At 41.6% G+C, this 21,648-nt stretch overlaps 1 protein-coding gene and 1 long non-coding RNA gene across 3 annotated transcripts in view; one reads left to right on the plus strand and one right to left on the minus strand.

Annotated features, from left to right (window-relative positions):
• The first annotated feature begins 4,915 nt into the window (after positions 1 to 4,915).
• NGLY1 (N-glycanase 1) overlaps positions 4,916 to 21,648 on the plus strand; it is a 30,305-nt gene continuing 13,572 nt past the window's right edge. Inside the window, exons 1-4 of the mRNA XM_067561892.1 lie at positions 4,916 to 5,442; positions 7,868 to 7,982; positions 8,987 to 9,229; positions 21,121 to 21,283. Coding sequence (XP_067417993.1) covers positions 5,315 to 5,442; positions 7,868 to 7,982; positions 8,987 to 9,229; positions 21,121 to 21,283 — 649 coding nt within the window. The 5' untranslated portion in view covers positions 4,916 to 5,314. The remainder of the gene's footprint in view (positions 5,443 to 7,867; positions 7,983 to 8,986; positions 9,230 to 21,120; positions 21,284 to 21,648) is intronic.
• Positions 7,069 to 21,648, minus strand: part of LOC137162269 (uncharacterized) — a 48,007-nt gene continuing 33,427 nt past the window's right edge. For both annotated transcript variants that reach the window (XR_010922342.1, XR_010922343.1), the window contains one exon: positions 7,069 to 7,272. This is a non-coding gene — a long non-coding RNA (uncharacterized lncRNA). The remainder of the gene's footprint in view (positions 7,273 to 21,648) is intronic.

A 21,648-nucleotide genomic window follows, 5' to 3' on the forward strand; every position in this document is an offset into this window, starting at 1 on the left:
TTGCTCTAAATGAAGTCATTTAGACACACACCCATACCACATGAACTGCTTTAAATAAAACAAACAATTAAGTTTATTAAGTACAAAATGATTTTAAGTGATTATAAACTGGAATAATGTAAGTCAGATTTGGTCAGGAAGAAATAAAAGCAAATCACATTCTAAACTAAGCTGAACACTTTCAGTAGCCTTGCAGTCTTAGATGGTTCTCACTACAGGCTGTTGGTTATTGGCCACCAACCTGGCTCCCCCTCTGGGGGGGGCAGTCTATCTTGATGTTGTTTTGTAGATGGATTGGAAGAGAGAGCTCAAGAAACCAAAACGTCTCTGCCTTTAACCCGTTTCTTTGCCACCCCCTGGGATCAAGTGAACGGTAATGTCTTGCATGGTTTCCTCCACTTCAGTCAATGAGCATCCCCTTATCAGATACTTAGGCCAGTCCATTGTTCCTCTATGCATGCCTCAGCGAGGTGTGAATTATCTTTGTAGTCAGTGTTTACCTGGATCTGCTCCAAACAATGTGAGACACGTATTTGGGAATATTACATAGCAGAGCTTCATAACCACATGTATGACACTGCAAGAAACACACAATCATAACATTAATGTTCTGTATGTCATGAGCATTCCAAAAACACCTTACATGACATACTTTGCATTACACAATACACAGTACACTCTAAGGATGAACATGAATGATATACAATCACACCATGAGGGTGTACATGGGGTACATTGTGTCACACCCAGTTCTCCGCCATCTGGGAAAAGCAGCCAATCAGAGCTGCAACAAGAGACAGGCAGAGCTTTCCCCTCTATTCCTCAGACAGGAGCCCAGATACATTTTTGGATAAGGAGATGGGAGAGAGAGCAATTGACACCATTCTCACAAGAGGGAGGTGAGAGCAGAAAGAGCCCACCAGCTCAGAGTGGCTCTGCTCCCTCTCCTCCAGTGAAAAATGGGTCAGTCTTCTCTCTGTTCCCCCACCTCCTGCAATATCTCCCCTGAGAATAGGCCTGGGAGAGAGGAGTTAGAGGCAAAGGGCAGATGCATGCTGCATTATCCAGAACCATCCATCCAGAAGCATCATCCAGCATCATCATTCTGCACCATCCAGAAGCACTTTATACAAATTCTTGTATAAATTTGATGTCACTTGCATCTTTCAACAAGAATTCCTGCAGTGAGGGCAAAATAGCCTTTCTCTATAAATCTGAGAGAGCTGGCAACACTGTTAACACACACAAAGGATGAATAAGGGGAGTTCAAAAATCAAGACATCAAAATCACAGTATCTTATTTTAATCACATGATTTTTGGATCAATCTCATGATTTTTTGGGGTCTCGCTCATGATGTTTGAACTTGTGGGGTTGGCGTTACTATTGGAATAATATTCCCACTCTTAGCAAAAGTGCTATTCAAGCTTTTATAATTAATACAAGGATTTCAGTTTTAATTATCATCCAAAAGACTCCAGGAGCACAGTACCCCCCAGCTGAAACTTCTATTTTGTATTGCCTAGTGGACAGAGTGCCACCTACTGAAATATCCACTTCCTGTAGCCACATACATTCTCCTTGGAGGTCTCACACCAGAATCTACCCAAATTAATTCATGACATCTGAAGAGATCACCTCACCACCCTAGGTGGTATACGTGTGCACTTTTATCCCTTCATTCCTCTTCTAATGGTATTTTTAACAACAGTGCCACCAAGTGCTAATTAAAAATGTCACCACTGATTAACATAAATGTAGTAATTTAAAGTGAAGCAAGAAAGCACAAATATAAGAGAAAATATTAGATGAATCACAGGTCTGGTATTAGCATATTTGTTGCCAAGAAGAACTATAAACTGAATGTGTCTTTTACATACAAGGGGAGGAATGAGTCAGGATACTTACACATTTTACATACTTCTTGTGAAATGGGATGGATCTGTTCTTGCATGGTAAAAGGTCCATTTTAGGGGTAAAATGCAAAACATGTACTGCCTGTTAATAGTGGAAATACAGGGCTTTATAGGACCACAGTATGAAAAAAGCAGCTTCAAAATTACTGTAAAAGCAAAGCAACCAGACCACACCATGTAGGAACTGACCAATAGAAATTATTTTGTATTTTATATACTACATACACTAGGGCCTTATTTTCTGAGGGCCTAAACACCCACAACTCCAACTGAAGTCAAGGGACACTGCATGTGGTTAGCACATCTACAAATCAGATGTATAAAGTACATTTTTAGCTAAAGGGATTTAAAAAAAACATGAGACTTACTAGGACAGATTTTTTAAAGGACCCATTTTTAATTAACTGTAACTCAATCTAACAGATTTATTTGAAAATTCTCAGAAAATTCAAAGTATACTCACTCCTTATCTGCTGTAAATTTGGGGGAAGATGCTATATTTTTCATATAAAACGAAGAAGTTGAATCCTAACTTTAAGTGGAAAACTCAATGGAATTTCACTATGGAGGCACTGGTTGTGATTCCATAATATAACATGGTGCAACTAGAATATATATTTTAATTGTATTACTGTATATGCTCTTATTTTTCTGGATGCGGAGGGAAAGATCTTCCATGCCTCCATCAGAATTTCCAACGGAAAAGAGTGACTACAACTATTTAATAAATTTGTTTGTTAAACTGCTCCTACTAAACTTGGGATTTTATACAGCAAAAGTGTGTGTGTGAGAGAGAGTGAGAGAGAGAGACCACATCTCAGTGGTTGCTATTTGATATTATCAGTCAGAAGAAAAAAGCACATCCACAAAAGTGTCAAAAACAAGCCATACCTGTATATTTTTACAATGGTCACTAAAAGATCTGTCACTCAAAAAATCTGAAACATTGTCTCATTCAAACAATACTAAACATATATAAAAACCTTTATTAAAGATAATGTTTTTAAAAAAAAGATCAGGTACGGAGTTTAAACACGACAGTTTCTGGACATCCGGGCATAATGTACAGATTATCAGTGGGTACAGAGATTGGTTTTAAATTGGAGCATACAAGGAAAGCATAATCTGTGGTATCCCGGATGGAGGGTAATAGGTTTGACGGTTAAAAATACAAGCAGTCAGGTAAGAGGGTACAAAATCCTTTCCCCAAGCCCCATCCTCTCCCCACTAGATTGGAGAAAAGTGTCACACACAAATAGCAAAAAATAAAATAACATGAATACATACACACACACACCCTTACCTCTCCAAAACTACCACCAGCATAATCATTTAGACATGAAGGCAGTAGGTGCTATAGGCCTGTCTACACTAGAAAATTTAACACTGATATTATAGCAACTGCCAGCACAGGTGGCACCATGCCAGTAGTAGCAGTGGTGTAAATACTACCATAGACAAGACTAAGGTGTTTTTATCATTGGAAAAACTGCTAACTTTTGTGAGATGGTGATAAAAACATCTGTGTCCAGTTTTCAGGAACAATTTAGCAATTGTGCAGCTGCACCATTGTTGGAATACACGCATTAATTTTTCTGGTATTGACGTAACATTCGGCAATGTCTACACTCATCCATTTCCTCCTAAGATTTCCCATCATTGCTACTCCACCACTGATAGTAAAGATGGGAGCTTTAGGATAAACAAGCTGGTGGTGGCAGCTGACATTTTACTACCTTGTTACCCAGACATGCTTCAAGCAAGCTTCAACAACACAGTGGTAAAAACATTGGTGGCATTACCACCATTTCTATCACAGGTGGAGTTGAGCTGAAGGCAGCAATAGTAGGAAATTTTGGGCAAAAAAGGCTAGTATAGAAACAGCCCAAACATGCCACCACCATCCAGCTAGAAGGTACCATCTCTAGAGACTTAAGGGCCTATGGAAACATCCCTGGAAACTGTCTCTAGAGACAGTAAGGGCCTATGTACACTACATAAGTAGCTATATCAGGGTGTACATGGTTAAAATTAGTGATGTGGACATAAACTGGTATAATTTGGCTGCATAACCTGAAGCCAGGGCGGGGGCAGAGGGGGAGGCAGGGGAAATAATGGCTTTAGACACTGTTGCCAGCTTTTGCAACTGTATCACAGACCTCATGATATTCATTATTTTTCTTAAAGCCCCAGCTGTAGTAATCCTGTGATTGCCCCTAAGGGCTAGTCTAAGCTGGAAGCGCTACATCAGCACTGCTGTCTGGGCATCTAGTGAAGACGCTCTACGCTGAGAGGAAGGCACCCTCCCGTCAGTTTAATTACTCCACTTCTGCGAGAGATTGAAGCTATGTCGGTGGGAGAGCATCTCCCACAGACAGCACTGGTGTGGACAATGCTTAGGTCACTGTAACTTGCATCGCTTGGAGGGGCGGGGGTGGCTTTTACACACCCAAGCGAGGTCCGTTACATTATCTTAAGCTGTAGGGTAGACCTGCCCTCAAGACACTCAGCTTTCATTACCGAAAAACCAACATCCACTCCCTACGGTTGCAGAGAAAAGCTTATGAACCTGACCAAGGACACACTAAACTAAAGGCTGCAAAAACAGCCAACCTCCTTGAACTCTCAGGAAGGTTTGGAGCCTGACTGCAGGTCGTTCACTGGCAGGGTGACAGGGCAGTAGTCAGGGGCCCAGCTCCACCACACACTTGAACCCTGCAGAAAGATGACGGGGGGAGGGAGGGAGGTAAAGCCTCCCCCCCCCAACCCCTGAGCTGATCTCGCCAGTTCTGGAGCTGGTCTCACGACGCGTGTGTCGCATGGGAGTGTCCCACGTGTCCCGCACAGAGGCTGCACTAGCTACGCTCAGCTGCAGCTGCAGCAGCACCACCCGAGGGCTCTGGCCCTTTAAGGGCCGCCCGCGCCAGGGTTCTGATGTCCGCCGGTGGGGTCAGGGAGCAGTAGGCCCGCCGGCCGGGCAGCGGCCTCACGGTTGATACCGCGCATGCGCAGAAAGGCCAATGCTGACACCTTCCCCCCCGCGACCTCCTCGGAGGACCGAAGAAGCAGCCGCGAATCGCTGTCGATTCACCAATCGCGCTCCGCGTTGTGTCCCTTCTGCAGCAGCGCGGTTGGTCCCCTCCCCCCCCCCCGCCTGTGAAGGACACAGGCGCGGAAGGGCTCGCTCTGCTGGCTGCTCGCGCTGAGGAATTGCCCATGAAGCTGTTGTTGAAACTGAAAGGGAAACTTGCCCGCCCGCTCCACGTTCGGCCTCCGGGTGACTCAGCGCGCGTGCTCGTCTCGGAGATTCCGGGGGCGGGTGGGCGCTAGACGACAGCGCCAGCTCATCATTCTCACTGGGGAGGACATCGCCCTCGGCCCCCCAGGAGAGTAGGTCGGATGGCGGCCGTGGGGGGTCCCTCCGCGCCACCCCTCTCTCGAGCCGTGAGCGAGCTCTGCCAGAACGCCCGAGACACCTTCCTAGAGGCCTCGCGGCTACTGCTCACCTACGCGGACAACATCATCAGGTGAGCTGAGCAGGGCGCGCGGGCCCGCGCCGAGGGGGGGGGCACCGTCCCTTTGCAGGGTATAAAGCTTTTGACTCACAGACTGCGGCCTGGTGGCGGCGTCGCGGGCGGGCGGGCACGGCCTGACCTTTTGTACCTGGAAGAGCTGTTGACTCAGCAGGGGAGGGGGCGGCTTAGCCCAGCCTGTGCTGAGTCAGTTGCACCCACCCCCGGCCTCAGAGAGCTCCCAGAGGTGGAAATTGCCCCCAGGCTGCATCGCCCCAAGTAGCTTGGCTGCCATGTCCCCATGGGGCAGCCCCCTTGATGCCATGTCCTGCTGGGCCACATCTCATGCGCCTAGACCTGGCTTCGTGACCTGCCTCCTCGCCCATTGCCCTGGCAACCCCTGAATTGGCCCACCTGGCAGCCCTGGCTCCGGCTTTCCCCTGGCGTCAGGGTGGACAGGGCGAGGGCACAAGATTGACTCTAATGAGTCCATTGCTTTTCCTGCCATGAGGGCACAGGCCTTGTGCATTTCACACCTGTCACCCAGGCACCTGTGCAATCTGTGAGGGGTTCGGGTGCTTATATCATGCCCATCACCACAGTGTTTTAGCATTGTGGTGTTCCTGTATTGCACAATATATTGCTATGGGGGTGTGCGTATGGTAAATGGCGATTCATCCCAGGTTTGTTCCTCTTGGTTCGTTTCTTTTTAGTGATGATTTTAAAAGGTCCAGGTCTTTCCTTTGTGCATTTCTCTCTATTTGCTTAATGGAAAAGCAAGTAAATTGGTTTTATTTTCAGGTTACCTCAGCTGCAGTATCTGACTTTCAGATGCTATGAATGTTCTTTAAAAATTGTTTTGATTCCCTCCACCCTTTAAATTCTGTGTGCGTGTGTAATCTCAGATGTCATAGGATGTTTTACAAAAATTTAAAATTGGGGTCACATTGAAGTGGAGTGCACCACTTAAACATATGGCCAAAGTTTTCTAGATGTCAACATTTACATTCAGGATCAAATCCGTATTTAGGCTCTTAAAATGGCCTGATTTTTAGAAGGTTGAGCACTAAAATCTCACTGAAGTCCATGGGATCTGCAGATGCTCAGCTCCTTTGCAAATCAGACCCCTTTGATTTGTGTTTCTGAAAAATGGATTTTATAACCTGATTCATCAAAACTCAGGCTTGACCTATATTTATTATCTTCAGCAAGAGCTGTAACCACTTTGGGTTACTTTATGAGATATTGCATTTTTGTTTATGAAAAACTAAGGCCCCTTCCCCTCCTCCCCCCCCCCCCAAAAAAACCAAAAAAACAAAAAAAACACAACAACCTGGGAGATAACCCTGTCCATGATCTTAATATCTCCTATTAGGTTACTAACACAACTTTAAAAATGCTTGTACTGTACAGCAACTTCCTGTGGGCTTAATGGCATCTCTGTGCAATTTACACCTCTATCAACCAAAAAACCAGAGGTGGCCAATTTAGGTAATTGAGGCACTGTTAGTACATACTTAGTACATATAGCAGCTAAATGAAAAAGTCAAAAATTATTTTCAGAATTTTCCAAATATGTGTAAAATGGACCACGGAACTTTTTTTTTTTTTTTTTTTTTTTTTTTTTTAAATAAGCACAATAAAAACTTTCAGATGCTTAAACATTCAAATACAAATTGGCCCTGATACTACAAACACTTAAGCACATGCTTGTTTTTAGATGTTTGAGTAGTCCCGTTGAAGTGATTTAGAATTATCTTGGTCTCTATGCCCATTTCATCCTCTCTCCACTTGCTAAGACTAGCATCAAGAATCCATTCTGATAGTATTTTGTGATGTAGACACCTGTTCACAAGAAGACATGTTATACAAAATGTTTATGTAAAGTTAAATTGGTCCAAATCTGAATAACGCTATTGACTTCAGGCACATGCATGAACTTTGAGGGGGTTCTAAACTTAAGCATATGACTTATGCTTAACTCTTTAAGTTATTATTATATTTATATTATCAAAGCACCTAGGAGCCCTAGTCATTGACCAGGAGCACATTGTGCTAGGTGCTGCACAAACACACACAAAGATAGCACCCATCCCAAAGAGCTTACAAAAGTAAGTGTAAGACAGATGGACACAGAAATGGGGGAGGACAAGGAAACAATGAGATATTAGCACTATGAGTAGTGATGTCAGCACAGCAGTGGTCTAACCATTGTCAGGTTTTTTGTAGGATGAATTAATAGTGTAGATTTAGAAACTATCTTTCATGTGCTGCCTACACTCTATATATGAAAGCAAGTATAAGTTTCTTAGCTTCTAAAAATGTTAGCACCTTGAATCCAGTGAAAGGTGTCAGTACCCACACTATATGTTTCTAAGTTTTTTAGCTGATATTTACTTATTTGTTCAAATATAGTTTTAATTTTTTTTATTTGTATCAGACACCCAAATGAAGAAAAATATAGGTCTATTCGGATTGGAAATCCAGCGTTTTCTACTCGATTGTTACCGGTCAGAGGAGCAGTTGAATGTTTGTTTGAAATGGGATTTGAAGAGGTGAGTAATCTAGATGTTTGTCTCCCAGGTTTGTTTCATCCTGTTGTAACTTCAGCAGTTACATTGTAATAGGTGATTTTTCCGTCTTCTGGTGTCATTCTGAGTTCACGGGTAACTTTACAATTGCAAAGCTATAGGGCCTTCCCTGGAGGTGGCACCTTGACATGGTGAGAAGGCTTGTGTGTTCCATGATCCAGCAGGAGTCCAGTTGGACAGGTCAGAGGGTAGACACCAGACAAAAAGTCCATTACTGAGGTTAATCAGACTCCTTAGCCTCGATAGGCACCTGGTTGAAGGAGAAGGCATACTCTGTATTCAAACTGGGGTTGTCCAACCTGCTCACCAGTTATGGCCATAGACTTCAGTGGAACAGCCACTTTCTGTTTCAATCTGTAATGGAGTTAGCAAGCTAGTTTGGCACTGCTGCACAGCCCGGACACTGGGCTGTGTTCACTTTGACCTTCAATGGGTTCAGCAAGCAATTTTCTTGATTTGTTTCACCTGCACCTTGCAGAGAGCTGTGTTGTCAACCCTTGCATTGCAGCCTTCTGCATCAATGGACAAAATAGCCAACAAGGATGAGAAAGTGTGACTAGTCATGCACAACGTAGTATCACTTTAAACAATTCTTTGTGCAGGTCTATAGTCCTTCTTCCTTGCTTCTAGGTTTCCTTTGAGGCATGGCGGTTTCCTTACCAGCCTTCCCACTGCATAGCTGCAGCACAAGACCTTGTTTAGAGGAGAAATTAGACACTTCCCCTTACTTCTGGAGTAATAAGAAAAATAAAAATGTGAGGCCCTTTTCCTCCTTCTTTCCTCTTAATCCAAGTTGAAGATAGGCAAGTTCTTTTAGAAACATCTTGTTCCAGTTTTCCTGGGTCTCTAAGGATAAGGGTGCCTCTTTTCTCTGCAGCAAGGCCAGTAGAGAAAGGATTAAACTGTATTGTTTTATTTGCATGCACTAAATACAGAAAAATTAACTTTTCTGTGTTTCTACATTTCAGGGAGAAACTCATCTTGTTTTTCCTAAGGAAGCCTCAATTGAACAACTACACAAAATCAGAGATCTGATTGCTGGAGAGAGAAATAGCAGATTAAGTGAATCAAGTGAAACCCAAAGATCAGGATCTTCTCAAACTATAACCAGTATGCAGCCTATTGTACCTCAGTCTTCAAGAGCTGCTGACTCCACCCCAATCCCTGTGAATAGGCAACTACAAACATCCACTGCACAACTTGCTGCAACGGTAAGCACTTTTTAAAACCCTCTTAATACCTACCATGTAAAAGGGATTAGTATTTATAAGACTTGGAAAAACTTCCATAAGGGCAGAAATAGAAATGAGAACTAGGGACAACTGAAAATTTAATTCCCTTGGTAACATCTTTTCCCATTACTTTAATGAGTTGTGGAAATTCTGCTTTGTCTGCATCAGGCCTTAAAGTTGAATATGCTATAGGCCAAACAAAAACAAGTGATGCAACAGAAAAGGTTTTTGGGTGTGCAATTTCCAGAAGAAGGTTCACTAAATGTATGTTTTTTAGATGGAAAACTTTTCCAAAGTAACAGTGAATTTCATCCAACTCAGTAACTTACAGTCAAGAATGAGCAATGCTGAATAGTTCAGAAGAAAACTCTATTTTTAAAAAAAATCCTGTTTGTGATAGGCAAGAGGTTCTCATAGCTTTTTCCCTTGCATTTGCATTCTTTTAGTAGTAATTACATCATTGTGTATAGCAATTACATGGAGAAGTAAATATTAGGAAAGTATTGTATTTTTAGCTGGTTTGTATGTGATATACCAGAGGGAAATGAGGAGAGCCAGTATCATGTGATCAGCCAGCTCTCTACAGACTACTAGTGAATTCCACAAGTTAGTTAACTAAACACTGTGGAAGTGTAGGTTACACTTTGCCCTCTGAGTATTACATTTTCTAAGACTATATGTTAAGAAGTTAATATTAGTGGAATCAGTAAGGAGGATGTTTAGCTTTTCAGTTAATCTTGTTTTTAACTTCAATTCTTTAAAAATCCGTTTCTCTATTCTTTAAATTTCAGCACAACTCTGTGCTTCTGTAAAAAGGTTAATAATTGTTTCTAGTATAGCTCTTTTTAGATGATCTGATTTTATAAATGTTAGTTAAACCTTGTAATATGCCAGTATATAAAGTATTATACCCATTTACAAATGAAGACACAGAAGCCCCTCCTCTCCCCTCCCCTCCCTTCCCCTGGGGGAGGAGGGGATTAAGTAATTTAAATTCACCCAGTGGTAGAATTAGGAATAAACCCAAGACGTCCTGATTTTAGTTCTCCTGTTCTACCCATTAGACACTTCTGTCTCCCTTATTTACAAAAAGGACCTAGACAACTTAAGTACAAAATGGCTTAATTCTCAAACATATGAGGTAAAATACAAAGAACTATCTACCTACTTAACTTTAGGGGTCTTCTGTCTCCCATTGCTGTAGGATCTGAGCACCTTCCATGTAAAATCAATAGCAAAGTCTCTAATGGATTTAATGGATTTTCTGGTTCTTCACCCTTTATACGGTTTATACTCTGCTTGGGGTAGGTTTTTTTTTGGTGGAGGTAAGGGAAAGAGTTGGTAGTTTGGAAATAAAAGGGATTTTTATGGTGCAAAAGCTTTCTCTTTGAGAGAGCCTTCCTACCATGTTGGGTGGGATTCAAACCCATGCCTCCAAAGGGGATGGTGACATGAACACAGTACTGTAGACCACTCAGCCAACCTGATGGCCTCTGGGCTGGCCATTCAGCTACCTGTCATTGAAGAGGGCAATACTCAGTCACACTGAAGTCAAGGCCTGCTCCCGCAGGAGATGGTTAGACTCTAGATTTGCCTGATCTTCTCTGCAAGATTGTTCCATAGCCATGTCCTGTCAGAGAATGCTTTGTCCCTAGCTCTCACAAGCTTCATCCTGCTTTTTATGATCTACGTTGTCCCAGAAGAGTGCAGCTGTTGCAATGGTTTATAGATCAACATTTGGTCTTTGATGTAGCTGCAGTTTGAGCTGTTGATTACTTTGAAAACTAGGATCAAGGTCATTAAAAACTGGCATCAGAAGCTGATTGGGAGCCAGTGGAAGGACTTCAGCACAGGCCTGGTCTGCTCACAGTGTCTTAATGCATGAAGAAGCTGGTCAAACATATTCTGTACCAAAAGGAGCCTGTGCACAGCCTTCACATTCAGCATCAGCTGCAGTGAGTTACAATAATCCAATGGGAAGATGACATAGTTGGATTACTGTGGCTAGGTTCTCATTGGGAATGAATGGATGATGTTTCCTAGCAACCTGGAGGTGAAAGAAGGCATTTCTGGAAATTGTGATGTTACCTGGTCACCCAGGTTTAACAAGGAGTCAGACAGGAGCTGGAGACTATGTCCATGGCCATGAAGAAATCATCTTTTAAGTGCCACAAGAGTGGTTTAAGCTGTGTCCTGGCCTGAACATGATTGTGAGGCATCCAGGATGTAGACACTTGGTAGTTACTACTTTTTCAATTATTTTTGCTCAGGAACAGGAATTTGGGGACATGATGCTGGTTTGAGAGATCTGCAGGGTGAGTGTTGGCTTCTTGAGGATTGGGTGAACTATTGCATTTTTTCAAGGAGCTTGGTAGATATTTCTCTGAAGGAGGCTTGACTATTTCCATTAGGAGAGATATTATCGATCCATTTAACGGATTGTGGTTCTAATATTTCTTAGGGCTTCTTGAGCTTTGGCATCAGTGATGGAGTCAAATTCCAGGGTGGTGGGGCAAATAATACCCTATTTTCAGAGTGGAATTGTCCCAGTTAGTTCCATACACATTTGATTGATCTTAGCAATGGAATACGCTGACAGCTCTTCACAACAGTCAGTGCTGGGTCTGATGTGTGGGCTATGCCGTATGGGTTGATTAGACGGGTAACTACAAAATAGCTCTGCTGGTTGTGGTTCTGTTGCATTAATTGCAGATAAGTGGATGGTTTGTTATGTCTCCTTTACTGCAATGGCATAGTCCTGTGAGTGTTTTGTGCTGCTGACAGGGATTCAGAATGATTTTTTGTACCACTTGCATTCTAACTTTTAGTCTCTGCACTTCACCTGCCATAGTTCTTGATGATCTTCAAGGTTTGGGGAGGGGGGGAATGGATGGCTTGTAGCCATGGTATTGATGGTAGCGGACCATGAGTGATTGTTTTGGTGTACTAACTCATCAGCGCCTTGGATTTGGGTGGCTTGTATTCCTAGGGTGAGTTGAAAACCTAGGAACGTCAGGAATTTTCAGGGATGGAATACTTTTGGTTGCTCAGTGCCCTAGTGGGAAGGCAGGATGGCTCTGATCTCTGCCTAGATGAGGTGATGATCAGACCAAAAGAGTGGTATGTTGATGTCTCCAATACCCAGTCCTACACTGAAGATAAGATCCAGCATATGGTCAGTTGAATTTATAGGTCCAGAGGATGCTTGGGAAAATCCAAGCGTTTCCCTGTAGGCCATGAGATCAAGTGCTACTGTATCACTGAAGTGGTCTGTGAAGGTTGGTCACTGTAGACAAGGAATCTGTGGATTCCAGTACCATGGTGGGAAGCAGCAGCTCCATATGTACCTGTAAAAAAGTTGACCGTGTTTCCATCTGGAGATATGTACACCACTAGGAGTCCTAGATTCCTTTTGTCTTCCACCTTGCAGTGCATATGGATGCACTGAAATGTTTGTTTCTTGGATGGAACATCTTCTGAATACCATCATAATATATTCAATAAGTTATAAATGAAGCTTTTTGCTAAAACTATACAATATTTGACCATTTATAGACTGCAACAGGCTTTTAAAATAAGTTATTTAAAACCTTCTAATGAGGTCAGGGAGTGCAGGATTGGCAATTTTCTGGGGATAAACTAGTTTAGGACAGGACACTGGTAAATCTGGCTTAAACGTGGTTTAAACCGGGAAACTAGTAAAAAAAGTATTGCATCACTGTGCAGCAAGTTCAGCAAGCATAGAATGAATCTTTTCAACCTTTGAATACATCCATTCAAAACTGAAGAATAGGATTGGTGTATCTACTACATCAGAGTTGGTCTTCTGCTGCAGGACGCTGTGTGGCCAAATGGACCTGGACTGGTAGTCTGCAACTGTGCATGCTTCTGATTGTTTAAAGTTTCAAGCCTACAACTCTGTATTATTGTCATTTTTATATAATCAGATGTTTTGACTTTTGTTTATATAATATTGAAAACTGAAATATTAGTCATCACATGTGTAACTTCCTTGAGAAAATATCAAACCAAAATGTATACAGACATTCCGTTGCTCAGTATTATAGTTATATACATTAGTATTACACCCACTGCCATATTATTTACTGTTTGTACAATAATAAATTAATCTGAATCTACTGCCTTATGTAACCACAATTTGAATATATAACTAAAACTAAGCTAGTAAAAAACATGATTTTACTGGTGAAAACTATCTCTGCTAAATACCATGCCACCTCCGGGAGGGTGGGGAATATATGCTTCCCACATTCTACCATGACTTATGCTCCATGCAACTGCATTGAGGTGAATCAGGGCAGATCTTGGTCTGTTATATTAAACCAGTTACCTACAGCTGATGAGCTCCAGGAAGAGCGAAACCAGTTCCGCCCTGTTTCAATAGTTATGAAAAGTTCGGACTGGTCCTGTAGTACTGTCCTGCAGCAAAAGGGTCACTCCTGAGTTAAGAATAATGTTGTGAAGGAAGCTCTCTTCCTGGGATTCTCCTACTCACCAATGTCATATTTGCTTTTGGTTTCCCATATATACAGGTGTCTCAGTGCTAATGAAGGATGCTAGATTCACACCACTGAAGAATGCTGTAGCCCCAGAAAAGATTTAGCAGTAGCATTGCATGCTTCCCTGAGTGTATCTTAACCATATTCTGAAAGGATAGCCTGTGAGATAAGTTTAGTTTTCATGTCCAGTCAGTCTTTAGCTATTATAGAGGCTCTTTATGAGGCCACAAGTTTTATATAGATCCTTGTATAACCATCAAATAGTAATTGCTTCAGACCAGGAAAAATCCTATTGGCTGAAAACGGGAGCAACCAAAAGTCTGGTCTGGACAAGAAAAAGCTGAATGACTTGCTGCCTGCTGGACAGGCCTTAATTTAGTTCTCCCATCTCACTTTCCTTGTCCTGTTATGCTAAATGGGAGGGCAGGGAATGCATTTGTCTACTCAGCTACTACTCTGCTAAATTCCTCAGCTAATTACTTCAGTAGAGAAGGTGTCATGTGTAGCAGGATGTAGTTGCTATTACATGGTACTTCGAGAAACTCACTGGAGGAGGCCAGTTCCCATCTTCATCAATTATATTTATAAGGCACCATTGTGATCATCTAGTTTGACCTCTTCGAGAGTACAGGCCTAAATTAATTCCAGTTTGATGGTGAGATATGCTACTAAAAAAAAAAAAAAAAAACCTGGCTGCACTCAGTAAGTACAGTAAGTAAGGCAGCAGCTGCCTCTAGAAAGAAGGAAGAAACATACAAGAATCTTCTTTTCATCCAGGTGTCAGTCTAGTTTTAGATGACAGACCGTAGTGGCCTGCTATCCTTTCCTACTTTCACCTCTGACCTCAGTACCAAAAAACTCTTTCAGAAATGGAGGAGGGCCAGTGACTAACTGAAAACATACATACAATAAGTCAGACAAGTGTGGCATACATACAATGCAACTTAGCTTTAAAAAGTGGAAAAGCATTTTATTAGACAACCAGATGATGTGCAACTCAGTTAACAAGCTTCCTTAGCCTGAAAAACAGTTGATCACTGTTCACTTAGGCAGATTTTGACTACTGAATGGTAAAAGGCTCCATACTTCATTATTAAGCCTCCCCTTAGCAAATTCTGTTTACCTTAGCAAGTTGTATTTTCTTATCTTCACTGTAACAAATTATTAATGCACCTAATCATGCTAAAGGTGTTTTCACAAGATCCATCTCTATATAACTATTGCATTTCCTATCCTGTGTCAATTACGTCTCTGTGCTAAACTTTCTAATTCAGTGGTTTGCTGGCAGACACTTCACCTATTCCACTTAATTTAGTACACTAAATGGGCTTCTGAAAGATGACTTATGTTAAAAAATGAGTGTGTGTGCTCTAACTTGCTGAATAATCATCAGCCTTAGCAGGAACCAAGGATATACTAAACACACCATCAGTGAAACCACAGCTACTGTACTGAGTGCAAGTCCATACACTGTCACCAGAAATATATTGATATATTGGAGAGTATTCAAAGAAAAACAATTAAAATAAGAAACAAAAGTAATTAATTTGAGTGAGTGAACAACATATGTATAATGTGGTCGGCCAGGTGATTAAGGGGAGAGAAAATAATCTACAGCTACTGTAAGGATATAAAGGAATTATATAGGAAAGCACGGGGGGGCTGGTGGGGGCTCTCCAAGACCCAATCAAATTCAATATGAAACAGCATAAAGTATGATGCCATCTTAAGCAGCAGATAATGAAAGAACATAACTGTCAGAAAATATGACCAGTCTCAGTGAAAAGTAGCAGAAACAGACCATACTAGTAGTGAGGAGAAAATAGAGCTAGAAGGAAAAAAATCTGCATCTCAGAGCATGTAGAGGGAATCACTTCTACATTCATAGAAACCAGTTTCTCTTTATATGGTTTAGTGGAAGCCAGATGCCATATTGGAGGCTTAGAGAATAGAGGCCATTGAGAGCAGCTAAATGGAGTGGGTTTAAGTGACTGGACAGATAATTTGAAGGACAGATTGATTTGATCCAATATTCACTTATTAGGCCTCTGTGAACAGGCAGCCTTCCCACCCATTGCAAGATAGTCAATTTGTGTTATGTAAGATGAAAACTCACTATTTTTAAGCAGTCATTTTAGATAGATTCACTTTCAATTACATTGTTGAACATCATGAGGCTGTATCATAACACAATACTGTCTTGGCTTACCAGTACTTCATACATAAATACATGCAGGCTTCCCCACTCTCCCCCCTCCCCTCCCAAAAAAATTGTTGACATAAGAGAAAAGTCCAACAACACAAACATTGTTTCCTTTTGCATACTGAGATTGATATTACCCAGGGTTTGCATAGCTGGCATGTTGTCTGCTTTATGGACTTCTGAGGCTTTTGTACAAGACTTCCTCATGCTGAAGACAAAGTTATTTGCCTACAATTGTCTGAAACCATAAGCTGTAAGAGTGCTACATTCTTGAGGTCCCGTGGCTCCAGTGTTTCACTGGTAGAGCTTGCTAGCCAGCAAAAAAAAATTCACCCTTATTAAAGTCAGAGTTATGTGATCTGAGGTTAGAATGCTCACAAAATTGCTGTTCCTTAATTCTACTCCAGAGCAATCTGATTGGCTGGGAAAGAGCGACAACTGTTCATTGAGACCTCCTCTGACCACTCCCAAATCTGTAGGTATGCTGTCATTCCTAGTATCAAAAAGAGAATCTGAGCATGTTGGACCTCTTCTTGAAAGACAGTAACAGTTCTTACAGAATCTGTTGTAATGTATAAAATGAAGATATAGGTACTTATATTTTAATTACTAACTCTATTTTATCTACATATTTCAAACAGTGAAGCACAGCAGCTTCCTGAGAGGCATACCAGCAGTGCACACTATTCTGCCTACAGGTCAATTGGTTAGCTCAACAACCCATATTATGAAAGCCATAATGTATACAATCAATGGTGCATGTGGTGCAAGGAGGAAACAGCACTTTTCCTCAGTAAATTGTAATTAACATCCATTGCATACCTTGTTTCCTATAAGAGCATAAAATTCTAGTTATATTTACACGGTAAAGGAAACGTGATCAACTGCTACTTGATCTTAAATTACTCAAACTGTGACGTGCCTATTCGAATGACTTGTTTTTAGGTCAGAGTGCAGAGAGAGATTTCGGCATTACATTTCCTTGGAAATTTAGAGAGCACCAGTAATGCTGAACCAACCACCATGGCACACCTTCAGGGCTTGACACAGTGAGGAGAACAAGCTATCTAGCACTCTAAATATGGTACACTAAAGTGTCAGAGAGGTTTCAGCATCTCTTGAGACTTAAGTATTCCAGAATGTTTTGTCATCCCTAAATGTAACTATCCCCAATAAGATGCACTCTAGAAATCCTGGTGGCTCACGTGAGACACCCCTTGAGGTTAGAAGTTACTCAGGATTAAGGGAGCATCTCTCATGGAGCTGATGCCTGCTCAGGCTATCAGTTGATAATCAGACAACTCCTTGAGGCAGCATAATCTCTCTCAAGGAATCAAAAACTTTTCCAAGGTCATGAGCTGAGAATCCTTTGGAAACACCAAGAAATTCCTTCAGGGCGGCTGATGTCATAAGACACCAAATCTCTGTATAAATGGTGAGAGTAACACATCCTCAAAGTCACGGGAAGCTGCTCAAAACAGCAGGGAGGTGCCACAGAACTGTTGGAGGTACCAGCTGTGCTTCCAACAACTACGGAATGCAAATCTGGCTTCAAGTCATTCAGAATGGACCAAAGCCAAATTCAAGATACCCAACAACCTAAATCCAGATAATTCACTTCAGCACTATGTAGAGTTAGGAGAACCATCCTGACTGGCATAATTTTTGCCAGAAGTTTTACATATCAGTCAGTGAACACTGAATGGCAGCTGAGAGCCAGTGCTGACTGCCCATTGACTTTCTTTGACAAACTTCTAAATGCCTTTCTGTAGGAAGACACTGTTACTGCCTGTAATGTGCAGGGAATATACCCTTCAGATTACTTACCAAGACTTTGGTAAGTGAAGTGATTGCCCCAAAGGAGTTTATTCTACTTTTGCAGTGAGTCCAGTGCATGCTCTCACAGGACTTTAGAGAATTTAGTGAATGCTTTGTGAATATTTATACAGTCCAGACATGAGTAATAACATTTGTGTTCTAGATATCTTGTTAAAGAGTTTTAGCATGTAGTCTGTTATCCTGTCTCCCCATCCCAGAAAGGATTAAGGCCATGCCCAGAGTCTGTTCATGTTCTTTTTTCAGCTTTTTTCACCTTTTATTGGTTGTACTGACAGTATTTAGCTGACCCCCCCCCCGCCAAAAAAACAGTTCAACATAAATACAACAGCTACCTTTTCCCTGACCCGGGGGGGCTTCCCTACCAGACCCTTCCTGCTCCTGGCAGCTCTTTTCCAGCCTATAACCAGTCTGCTTAGGCATGCCCCAGCACAGGAGCCAACCTGCTTCCATAGTTCTCAATAGAGCTTTTTCAGCCTTTATAGAAATCGAGTACTCATCAGACAGTCACAAGTCCCTTTCCCAGCTGGCTCTGATAATCCCCTCTACCAGACCCAAACACCTGTTTTTAAAGGGCCTTTGCCTCAGAAGAGGGCTGGCTGGCCCCAAACCCACTGACCTTTAAAGAAGCAAACCACACTGTTACACGTGGCTTTGGTTTAAAGTGATCACAGTAAGAATGGCCCATCACAGGATATATGAAAGAATCCTTCTAGGAAACAGCCAAACTGAACAAAATCATTAAGGAGGAGTTAGGACAAACAGGGAATCTCAGGAATATATAATTCTATGGATCGTGCACAGAATAAGTTTGTAGAAGTTGGATTCTAGCGACATATGAAAGCCAAAAAGAGAAACAGTAGAGTATGGCACTGAAATAGACCATGCAAATAGAGATGTCAGCTCCCAACATCCAAGGGATGTACTTCATCTGGAACCAATTGAAAGGGATATTCTTCTGCATCAACATCCACAGCTCCTGGCTGAATGGGCAAAAAGCTTTCAGAACTTATTATCTTTGATCAAGCTACTTGTCTGCATGTATCTCTCCAAACTGTATATAACAGCAGATTGCCTAATAGAGTAATACAGATGATGAAACAGCCTTTATCAGTGGAGGTGGCAGACCCACTTGTCTTAAATTAGTAGCTTAAATGTCCTTGTCTACAACGACATTGATGTCTGTAAACCAAGGGACTGAGTTTATTGGACATGAGTGGGGGCTGATGTTGAAGCTTGTCAATCAGCTGATCAAGCACCAAAACTAACCATGTCCCCCTGGGGAAAGCCATCTATGATCCAGGCCAATAAATTGCTTACCTCTTGAAAACCCCCTGAAGCATACTATGCCCTATAATTCAGGTTAAGATTTTGTCATAATTATTTTTAGTAAAAGTCAGAGGCAGGTCATGATCAATAAACAAAAATTCACAAAAGCCTGTGACTTGTCTGTGAGTTTTACTAAAATAATGGGGGGTATGGGACTGATGGCAGATAACTGAAGCCCGAGCCAGGGTGGCAGGATGAGAACCTGAGCCCTGCTGCAGGAGGGTGGTCTGGGAACTGCAAGCCTGCCCCTCCCCTCCGAGCAGCTGAAAGCAGTGGGGCCTCCAGCAGCTCAGATCTCCAGGGTCCCTGCAGACTGACATCTTTAGCCCCGCCATCCTGTGGCTGAAGTGGAGAATGTTTTGGAGGCCTCTGAAAGTCATAGATATTGAGACACAAGTCTGAAGTCCAAAAGCATGCAGAAATTAGTCATTCAAATATCCATCTCCATTTTTGTTTTTGTTCATTTTTTAAAAAATGTGAACATTTTTAATTAAATTTATTTATGGGTGATTTATTTGTTTGGTTTTTATTGGGGGTGGGAGAGGAGAAAGGAAGGATGTGAACAGCCCACACAAAACATGGTTGTTTGGGGACTAAAGTAGACAAAATAATATGGCTATTGCCATGCTGGCCAATTCAGTGTTGATATTTTATTGTTAGTAAATGTGCATATGGTGGGTGAGTGGAATGAAAGTCTCAAATCTAGTGGCTGGATGGTACCAGCTGAGACCCTCCCCCATGCCCAGTTACCAGCTCCTGAGCCAAAAGATACTGCTGAAAAAGCAGTGTTGAGGTTGATAGTCTTGCACCATTACACTGATAAGCTTCACCCTACCCAACACAACAAATGGATGAAACAGAAGGACATGAGTATCTGTATGCTGTCATACCTAGTATGAGTTCTGCATCTAATTGATGATCAATCCTCCAAATCTTGGGGTACTCTATAATATGTGCACCAGAGGGTATAATGGCCAGAGATCAGAAACCCCACCAAATAAGAGCAAGGTCATTCTCCTTAACTACCATTCCTATTTGCCTCATACAGCGTGGGAAAATGGACTTCTAATCTGAGCTCTCTCTGAGAAAGGAAGAAGTATGTAAAGTCTATCCATTGTGACTGCAGGAATGGGCCATGAAGCACTTTTGTCAATGCCAAATCCCTTGTGCTTCAGCTTTAGGACTATGCCGGCCTTGTTGTAGGCTTCAGCCTGGCTTTTCGAGTAACTGTCAAACACCTTTCCCACTAGTGACAAGAAAGAAAATTAGTAATGTTGTTAGTAATGCCTATAACATGCATATCCCTGAGAGTGCAAGTTTGATGAAGTTGGGGCATATATTGCTTTTGGGTATTTTTTGGATGTGGAAGAGAAAGCCTTATATGACATGTTGGAGTCTATCATCAACTGTGTTGTAGGCAATGAAGGTGGCAGAGCATACAAGAGACTTCTACCGTAACTTCTTATGTCCATGCTTTTAAGGTTTTAAGTGGGTGGGTGTCTCCTTAATTGCTGCTAAACATTGTTTTGGGTAGTTGATTTCCTAGGGTTTTTTATATAGCTTTAAGGTACCTCAGTGGATAGGGAGAAAGGGAGCTGCACCTGCTTGGGAATTGGAAGGAGAAGCTGTGCTGCCAAAGCTGCTCCTGACTGTGTTGACCCTCCTGAAGGATATGAAAGGCCGTGATATGCCTAATTAGAAATAGGATAACCAAAACTCGTTTAGTCAATCTGATGGTGTGGTACAGTAAACAAGATGAAGGTAGGAGAGCTGAGAATAGAATCTAGGTTTCCTGAGTCTCACTCCAGTACATCTTATAACAAGAAATGTTCAAAAACCTTAACAGTAGACATCACTACCTCCAATAAAGGGTTTTTCAGTTTACACCTTAATGAAGAAAAGACCAGATGTTTTTAACTCATCCAATTACTAGAAAATGTTTTCCATAGATTGTAATAATACCTATGTTTTTTCCATATTAGGAGGCTGAAATAATCTTCTTTAAAACCCTTCAATCAAACTTTCAGCATGTGCTAGTATATGAGAACCAGTCGCTTCAGAAAAAAGCATTGGCTTCTATTCCAGTCCAAAAATTGAAAGAGAGAGCTCAAGAAAAGTTAGCGCAAGCCAGAAAAGTGGACAAAGGTATTAGTTCTGATAATTTACGAGACACTAAAAATATTAGGTTAAACATTTGGGCATAATGTGTATGTCTATTACATGTTATAGGGTAGGATTGTCATTATATTTTTGTGAGTTCAGAATTCTAGTTTTAAGTTACACTAATATTCAGAATTGTGTAGTATGCCATGTTATTCAATTAGTTTATCTTCTTTGTCAAAAAAGAAAAGTGCTTGGAGAATTAATACTAATTCTTTGTTTAGTTTTGTTTTCTTTGTCTAGAATCATATTAGATGAAGTTTTGAGGCTCACATTTCTTCTATCCTTCAGGTTAACCTATTGAGTAACAGCACATCATATGCATTTAAAATCCATATGTGCACAGGGCT

This window comes from Emydura macquarii, unplaced genomic scaffold (genome assembly GCF_026122565.2).
Source record: "Emydura macquarii macquarii isolate MOO-44397 ecotype Brisbane River unplaced genomic scaffold, CSIRO-AGI_Emac_v2 contig_2422, whole genome shotgun sequence".
Classification (NCBI taxonomy): Eukaryota; Metazoa; Chordata; order Testudines; family Chelidae; genus Emydura; species Emydura macquarii.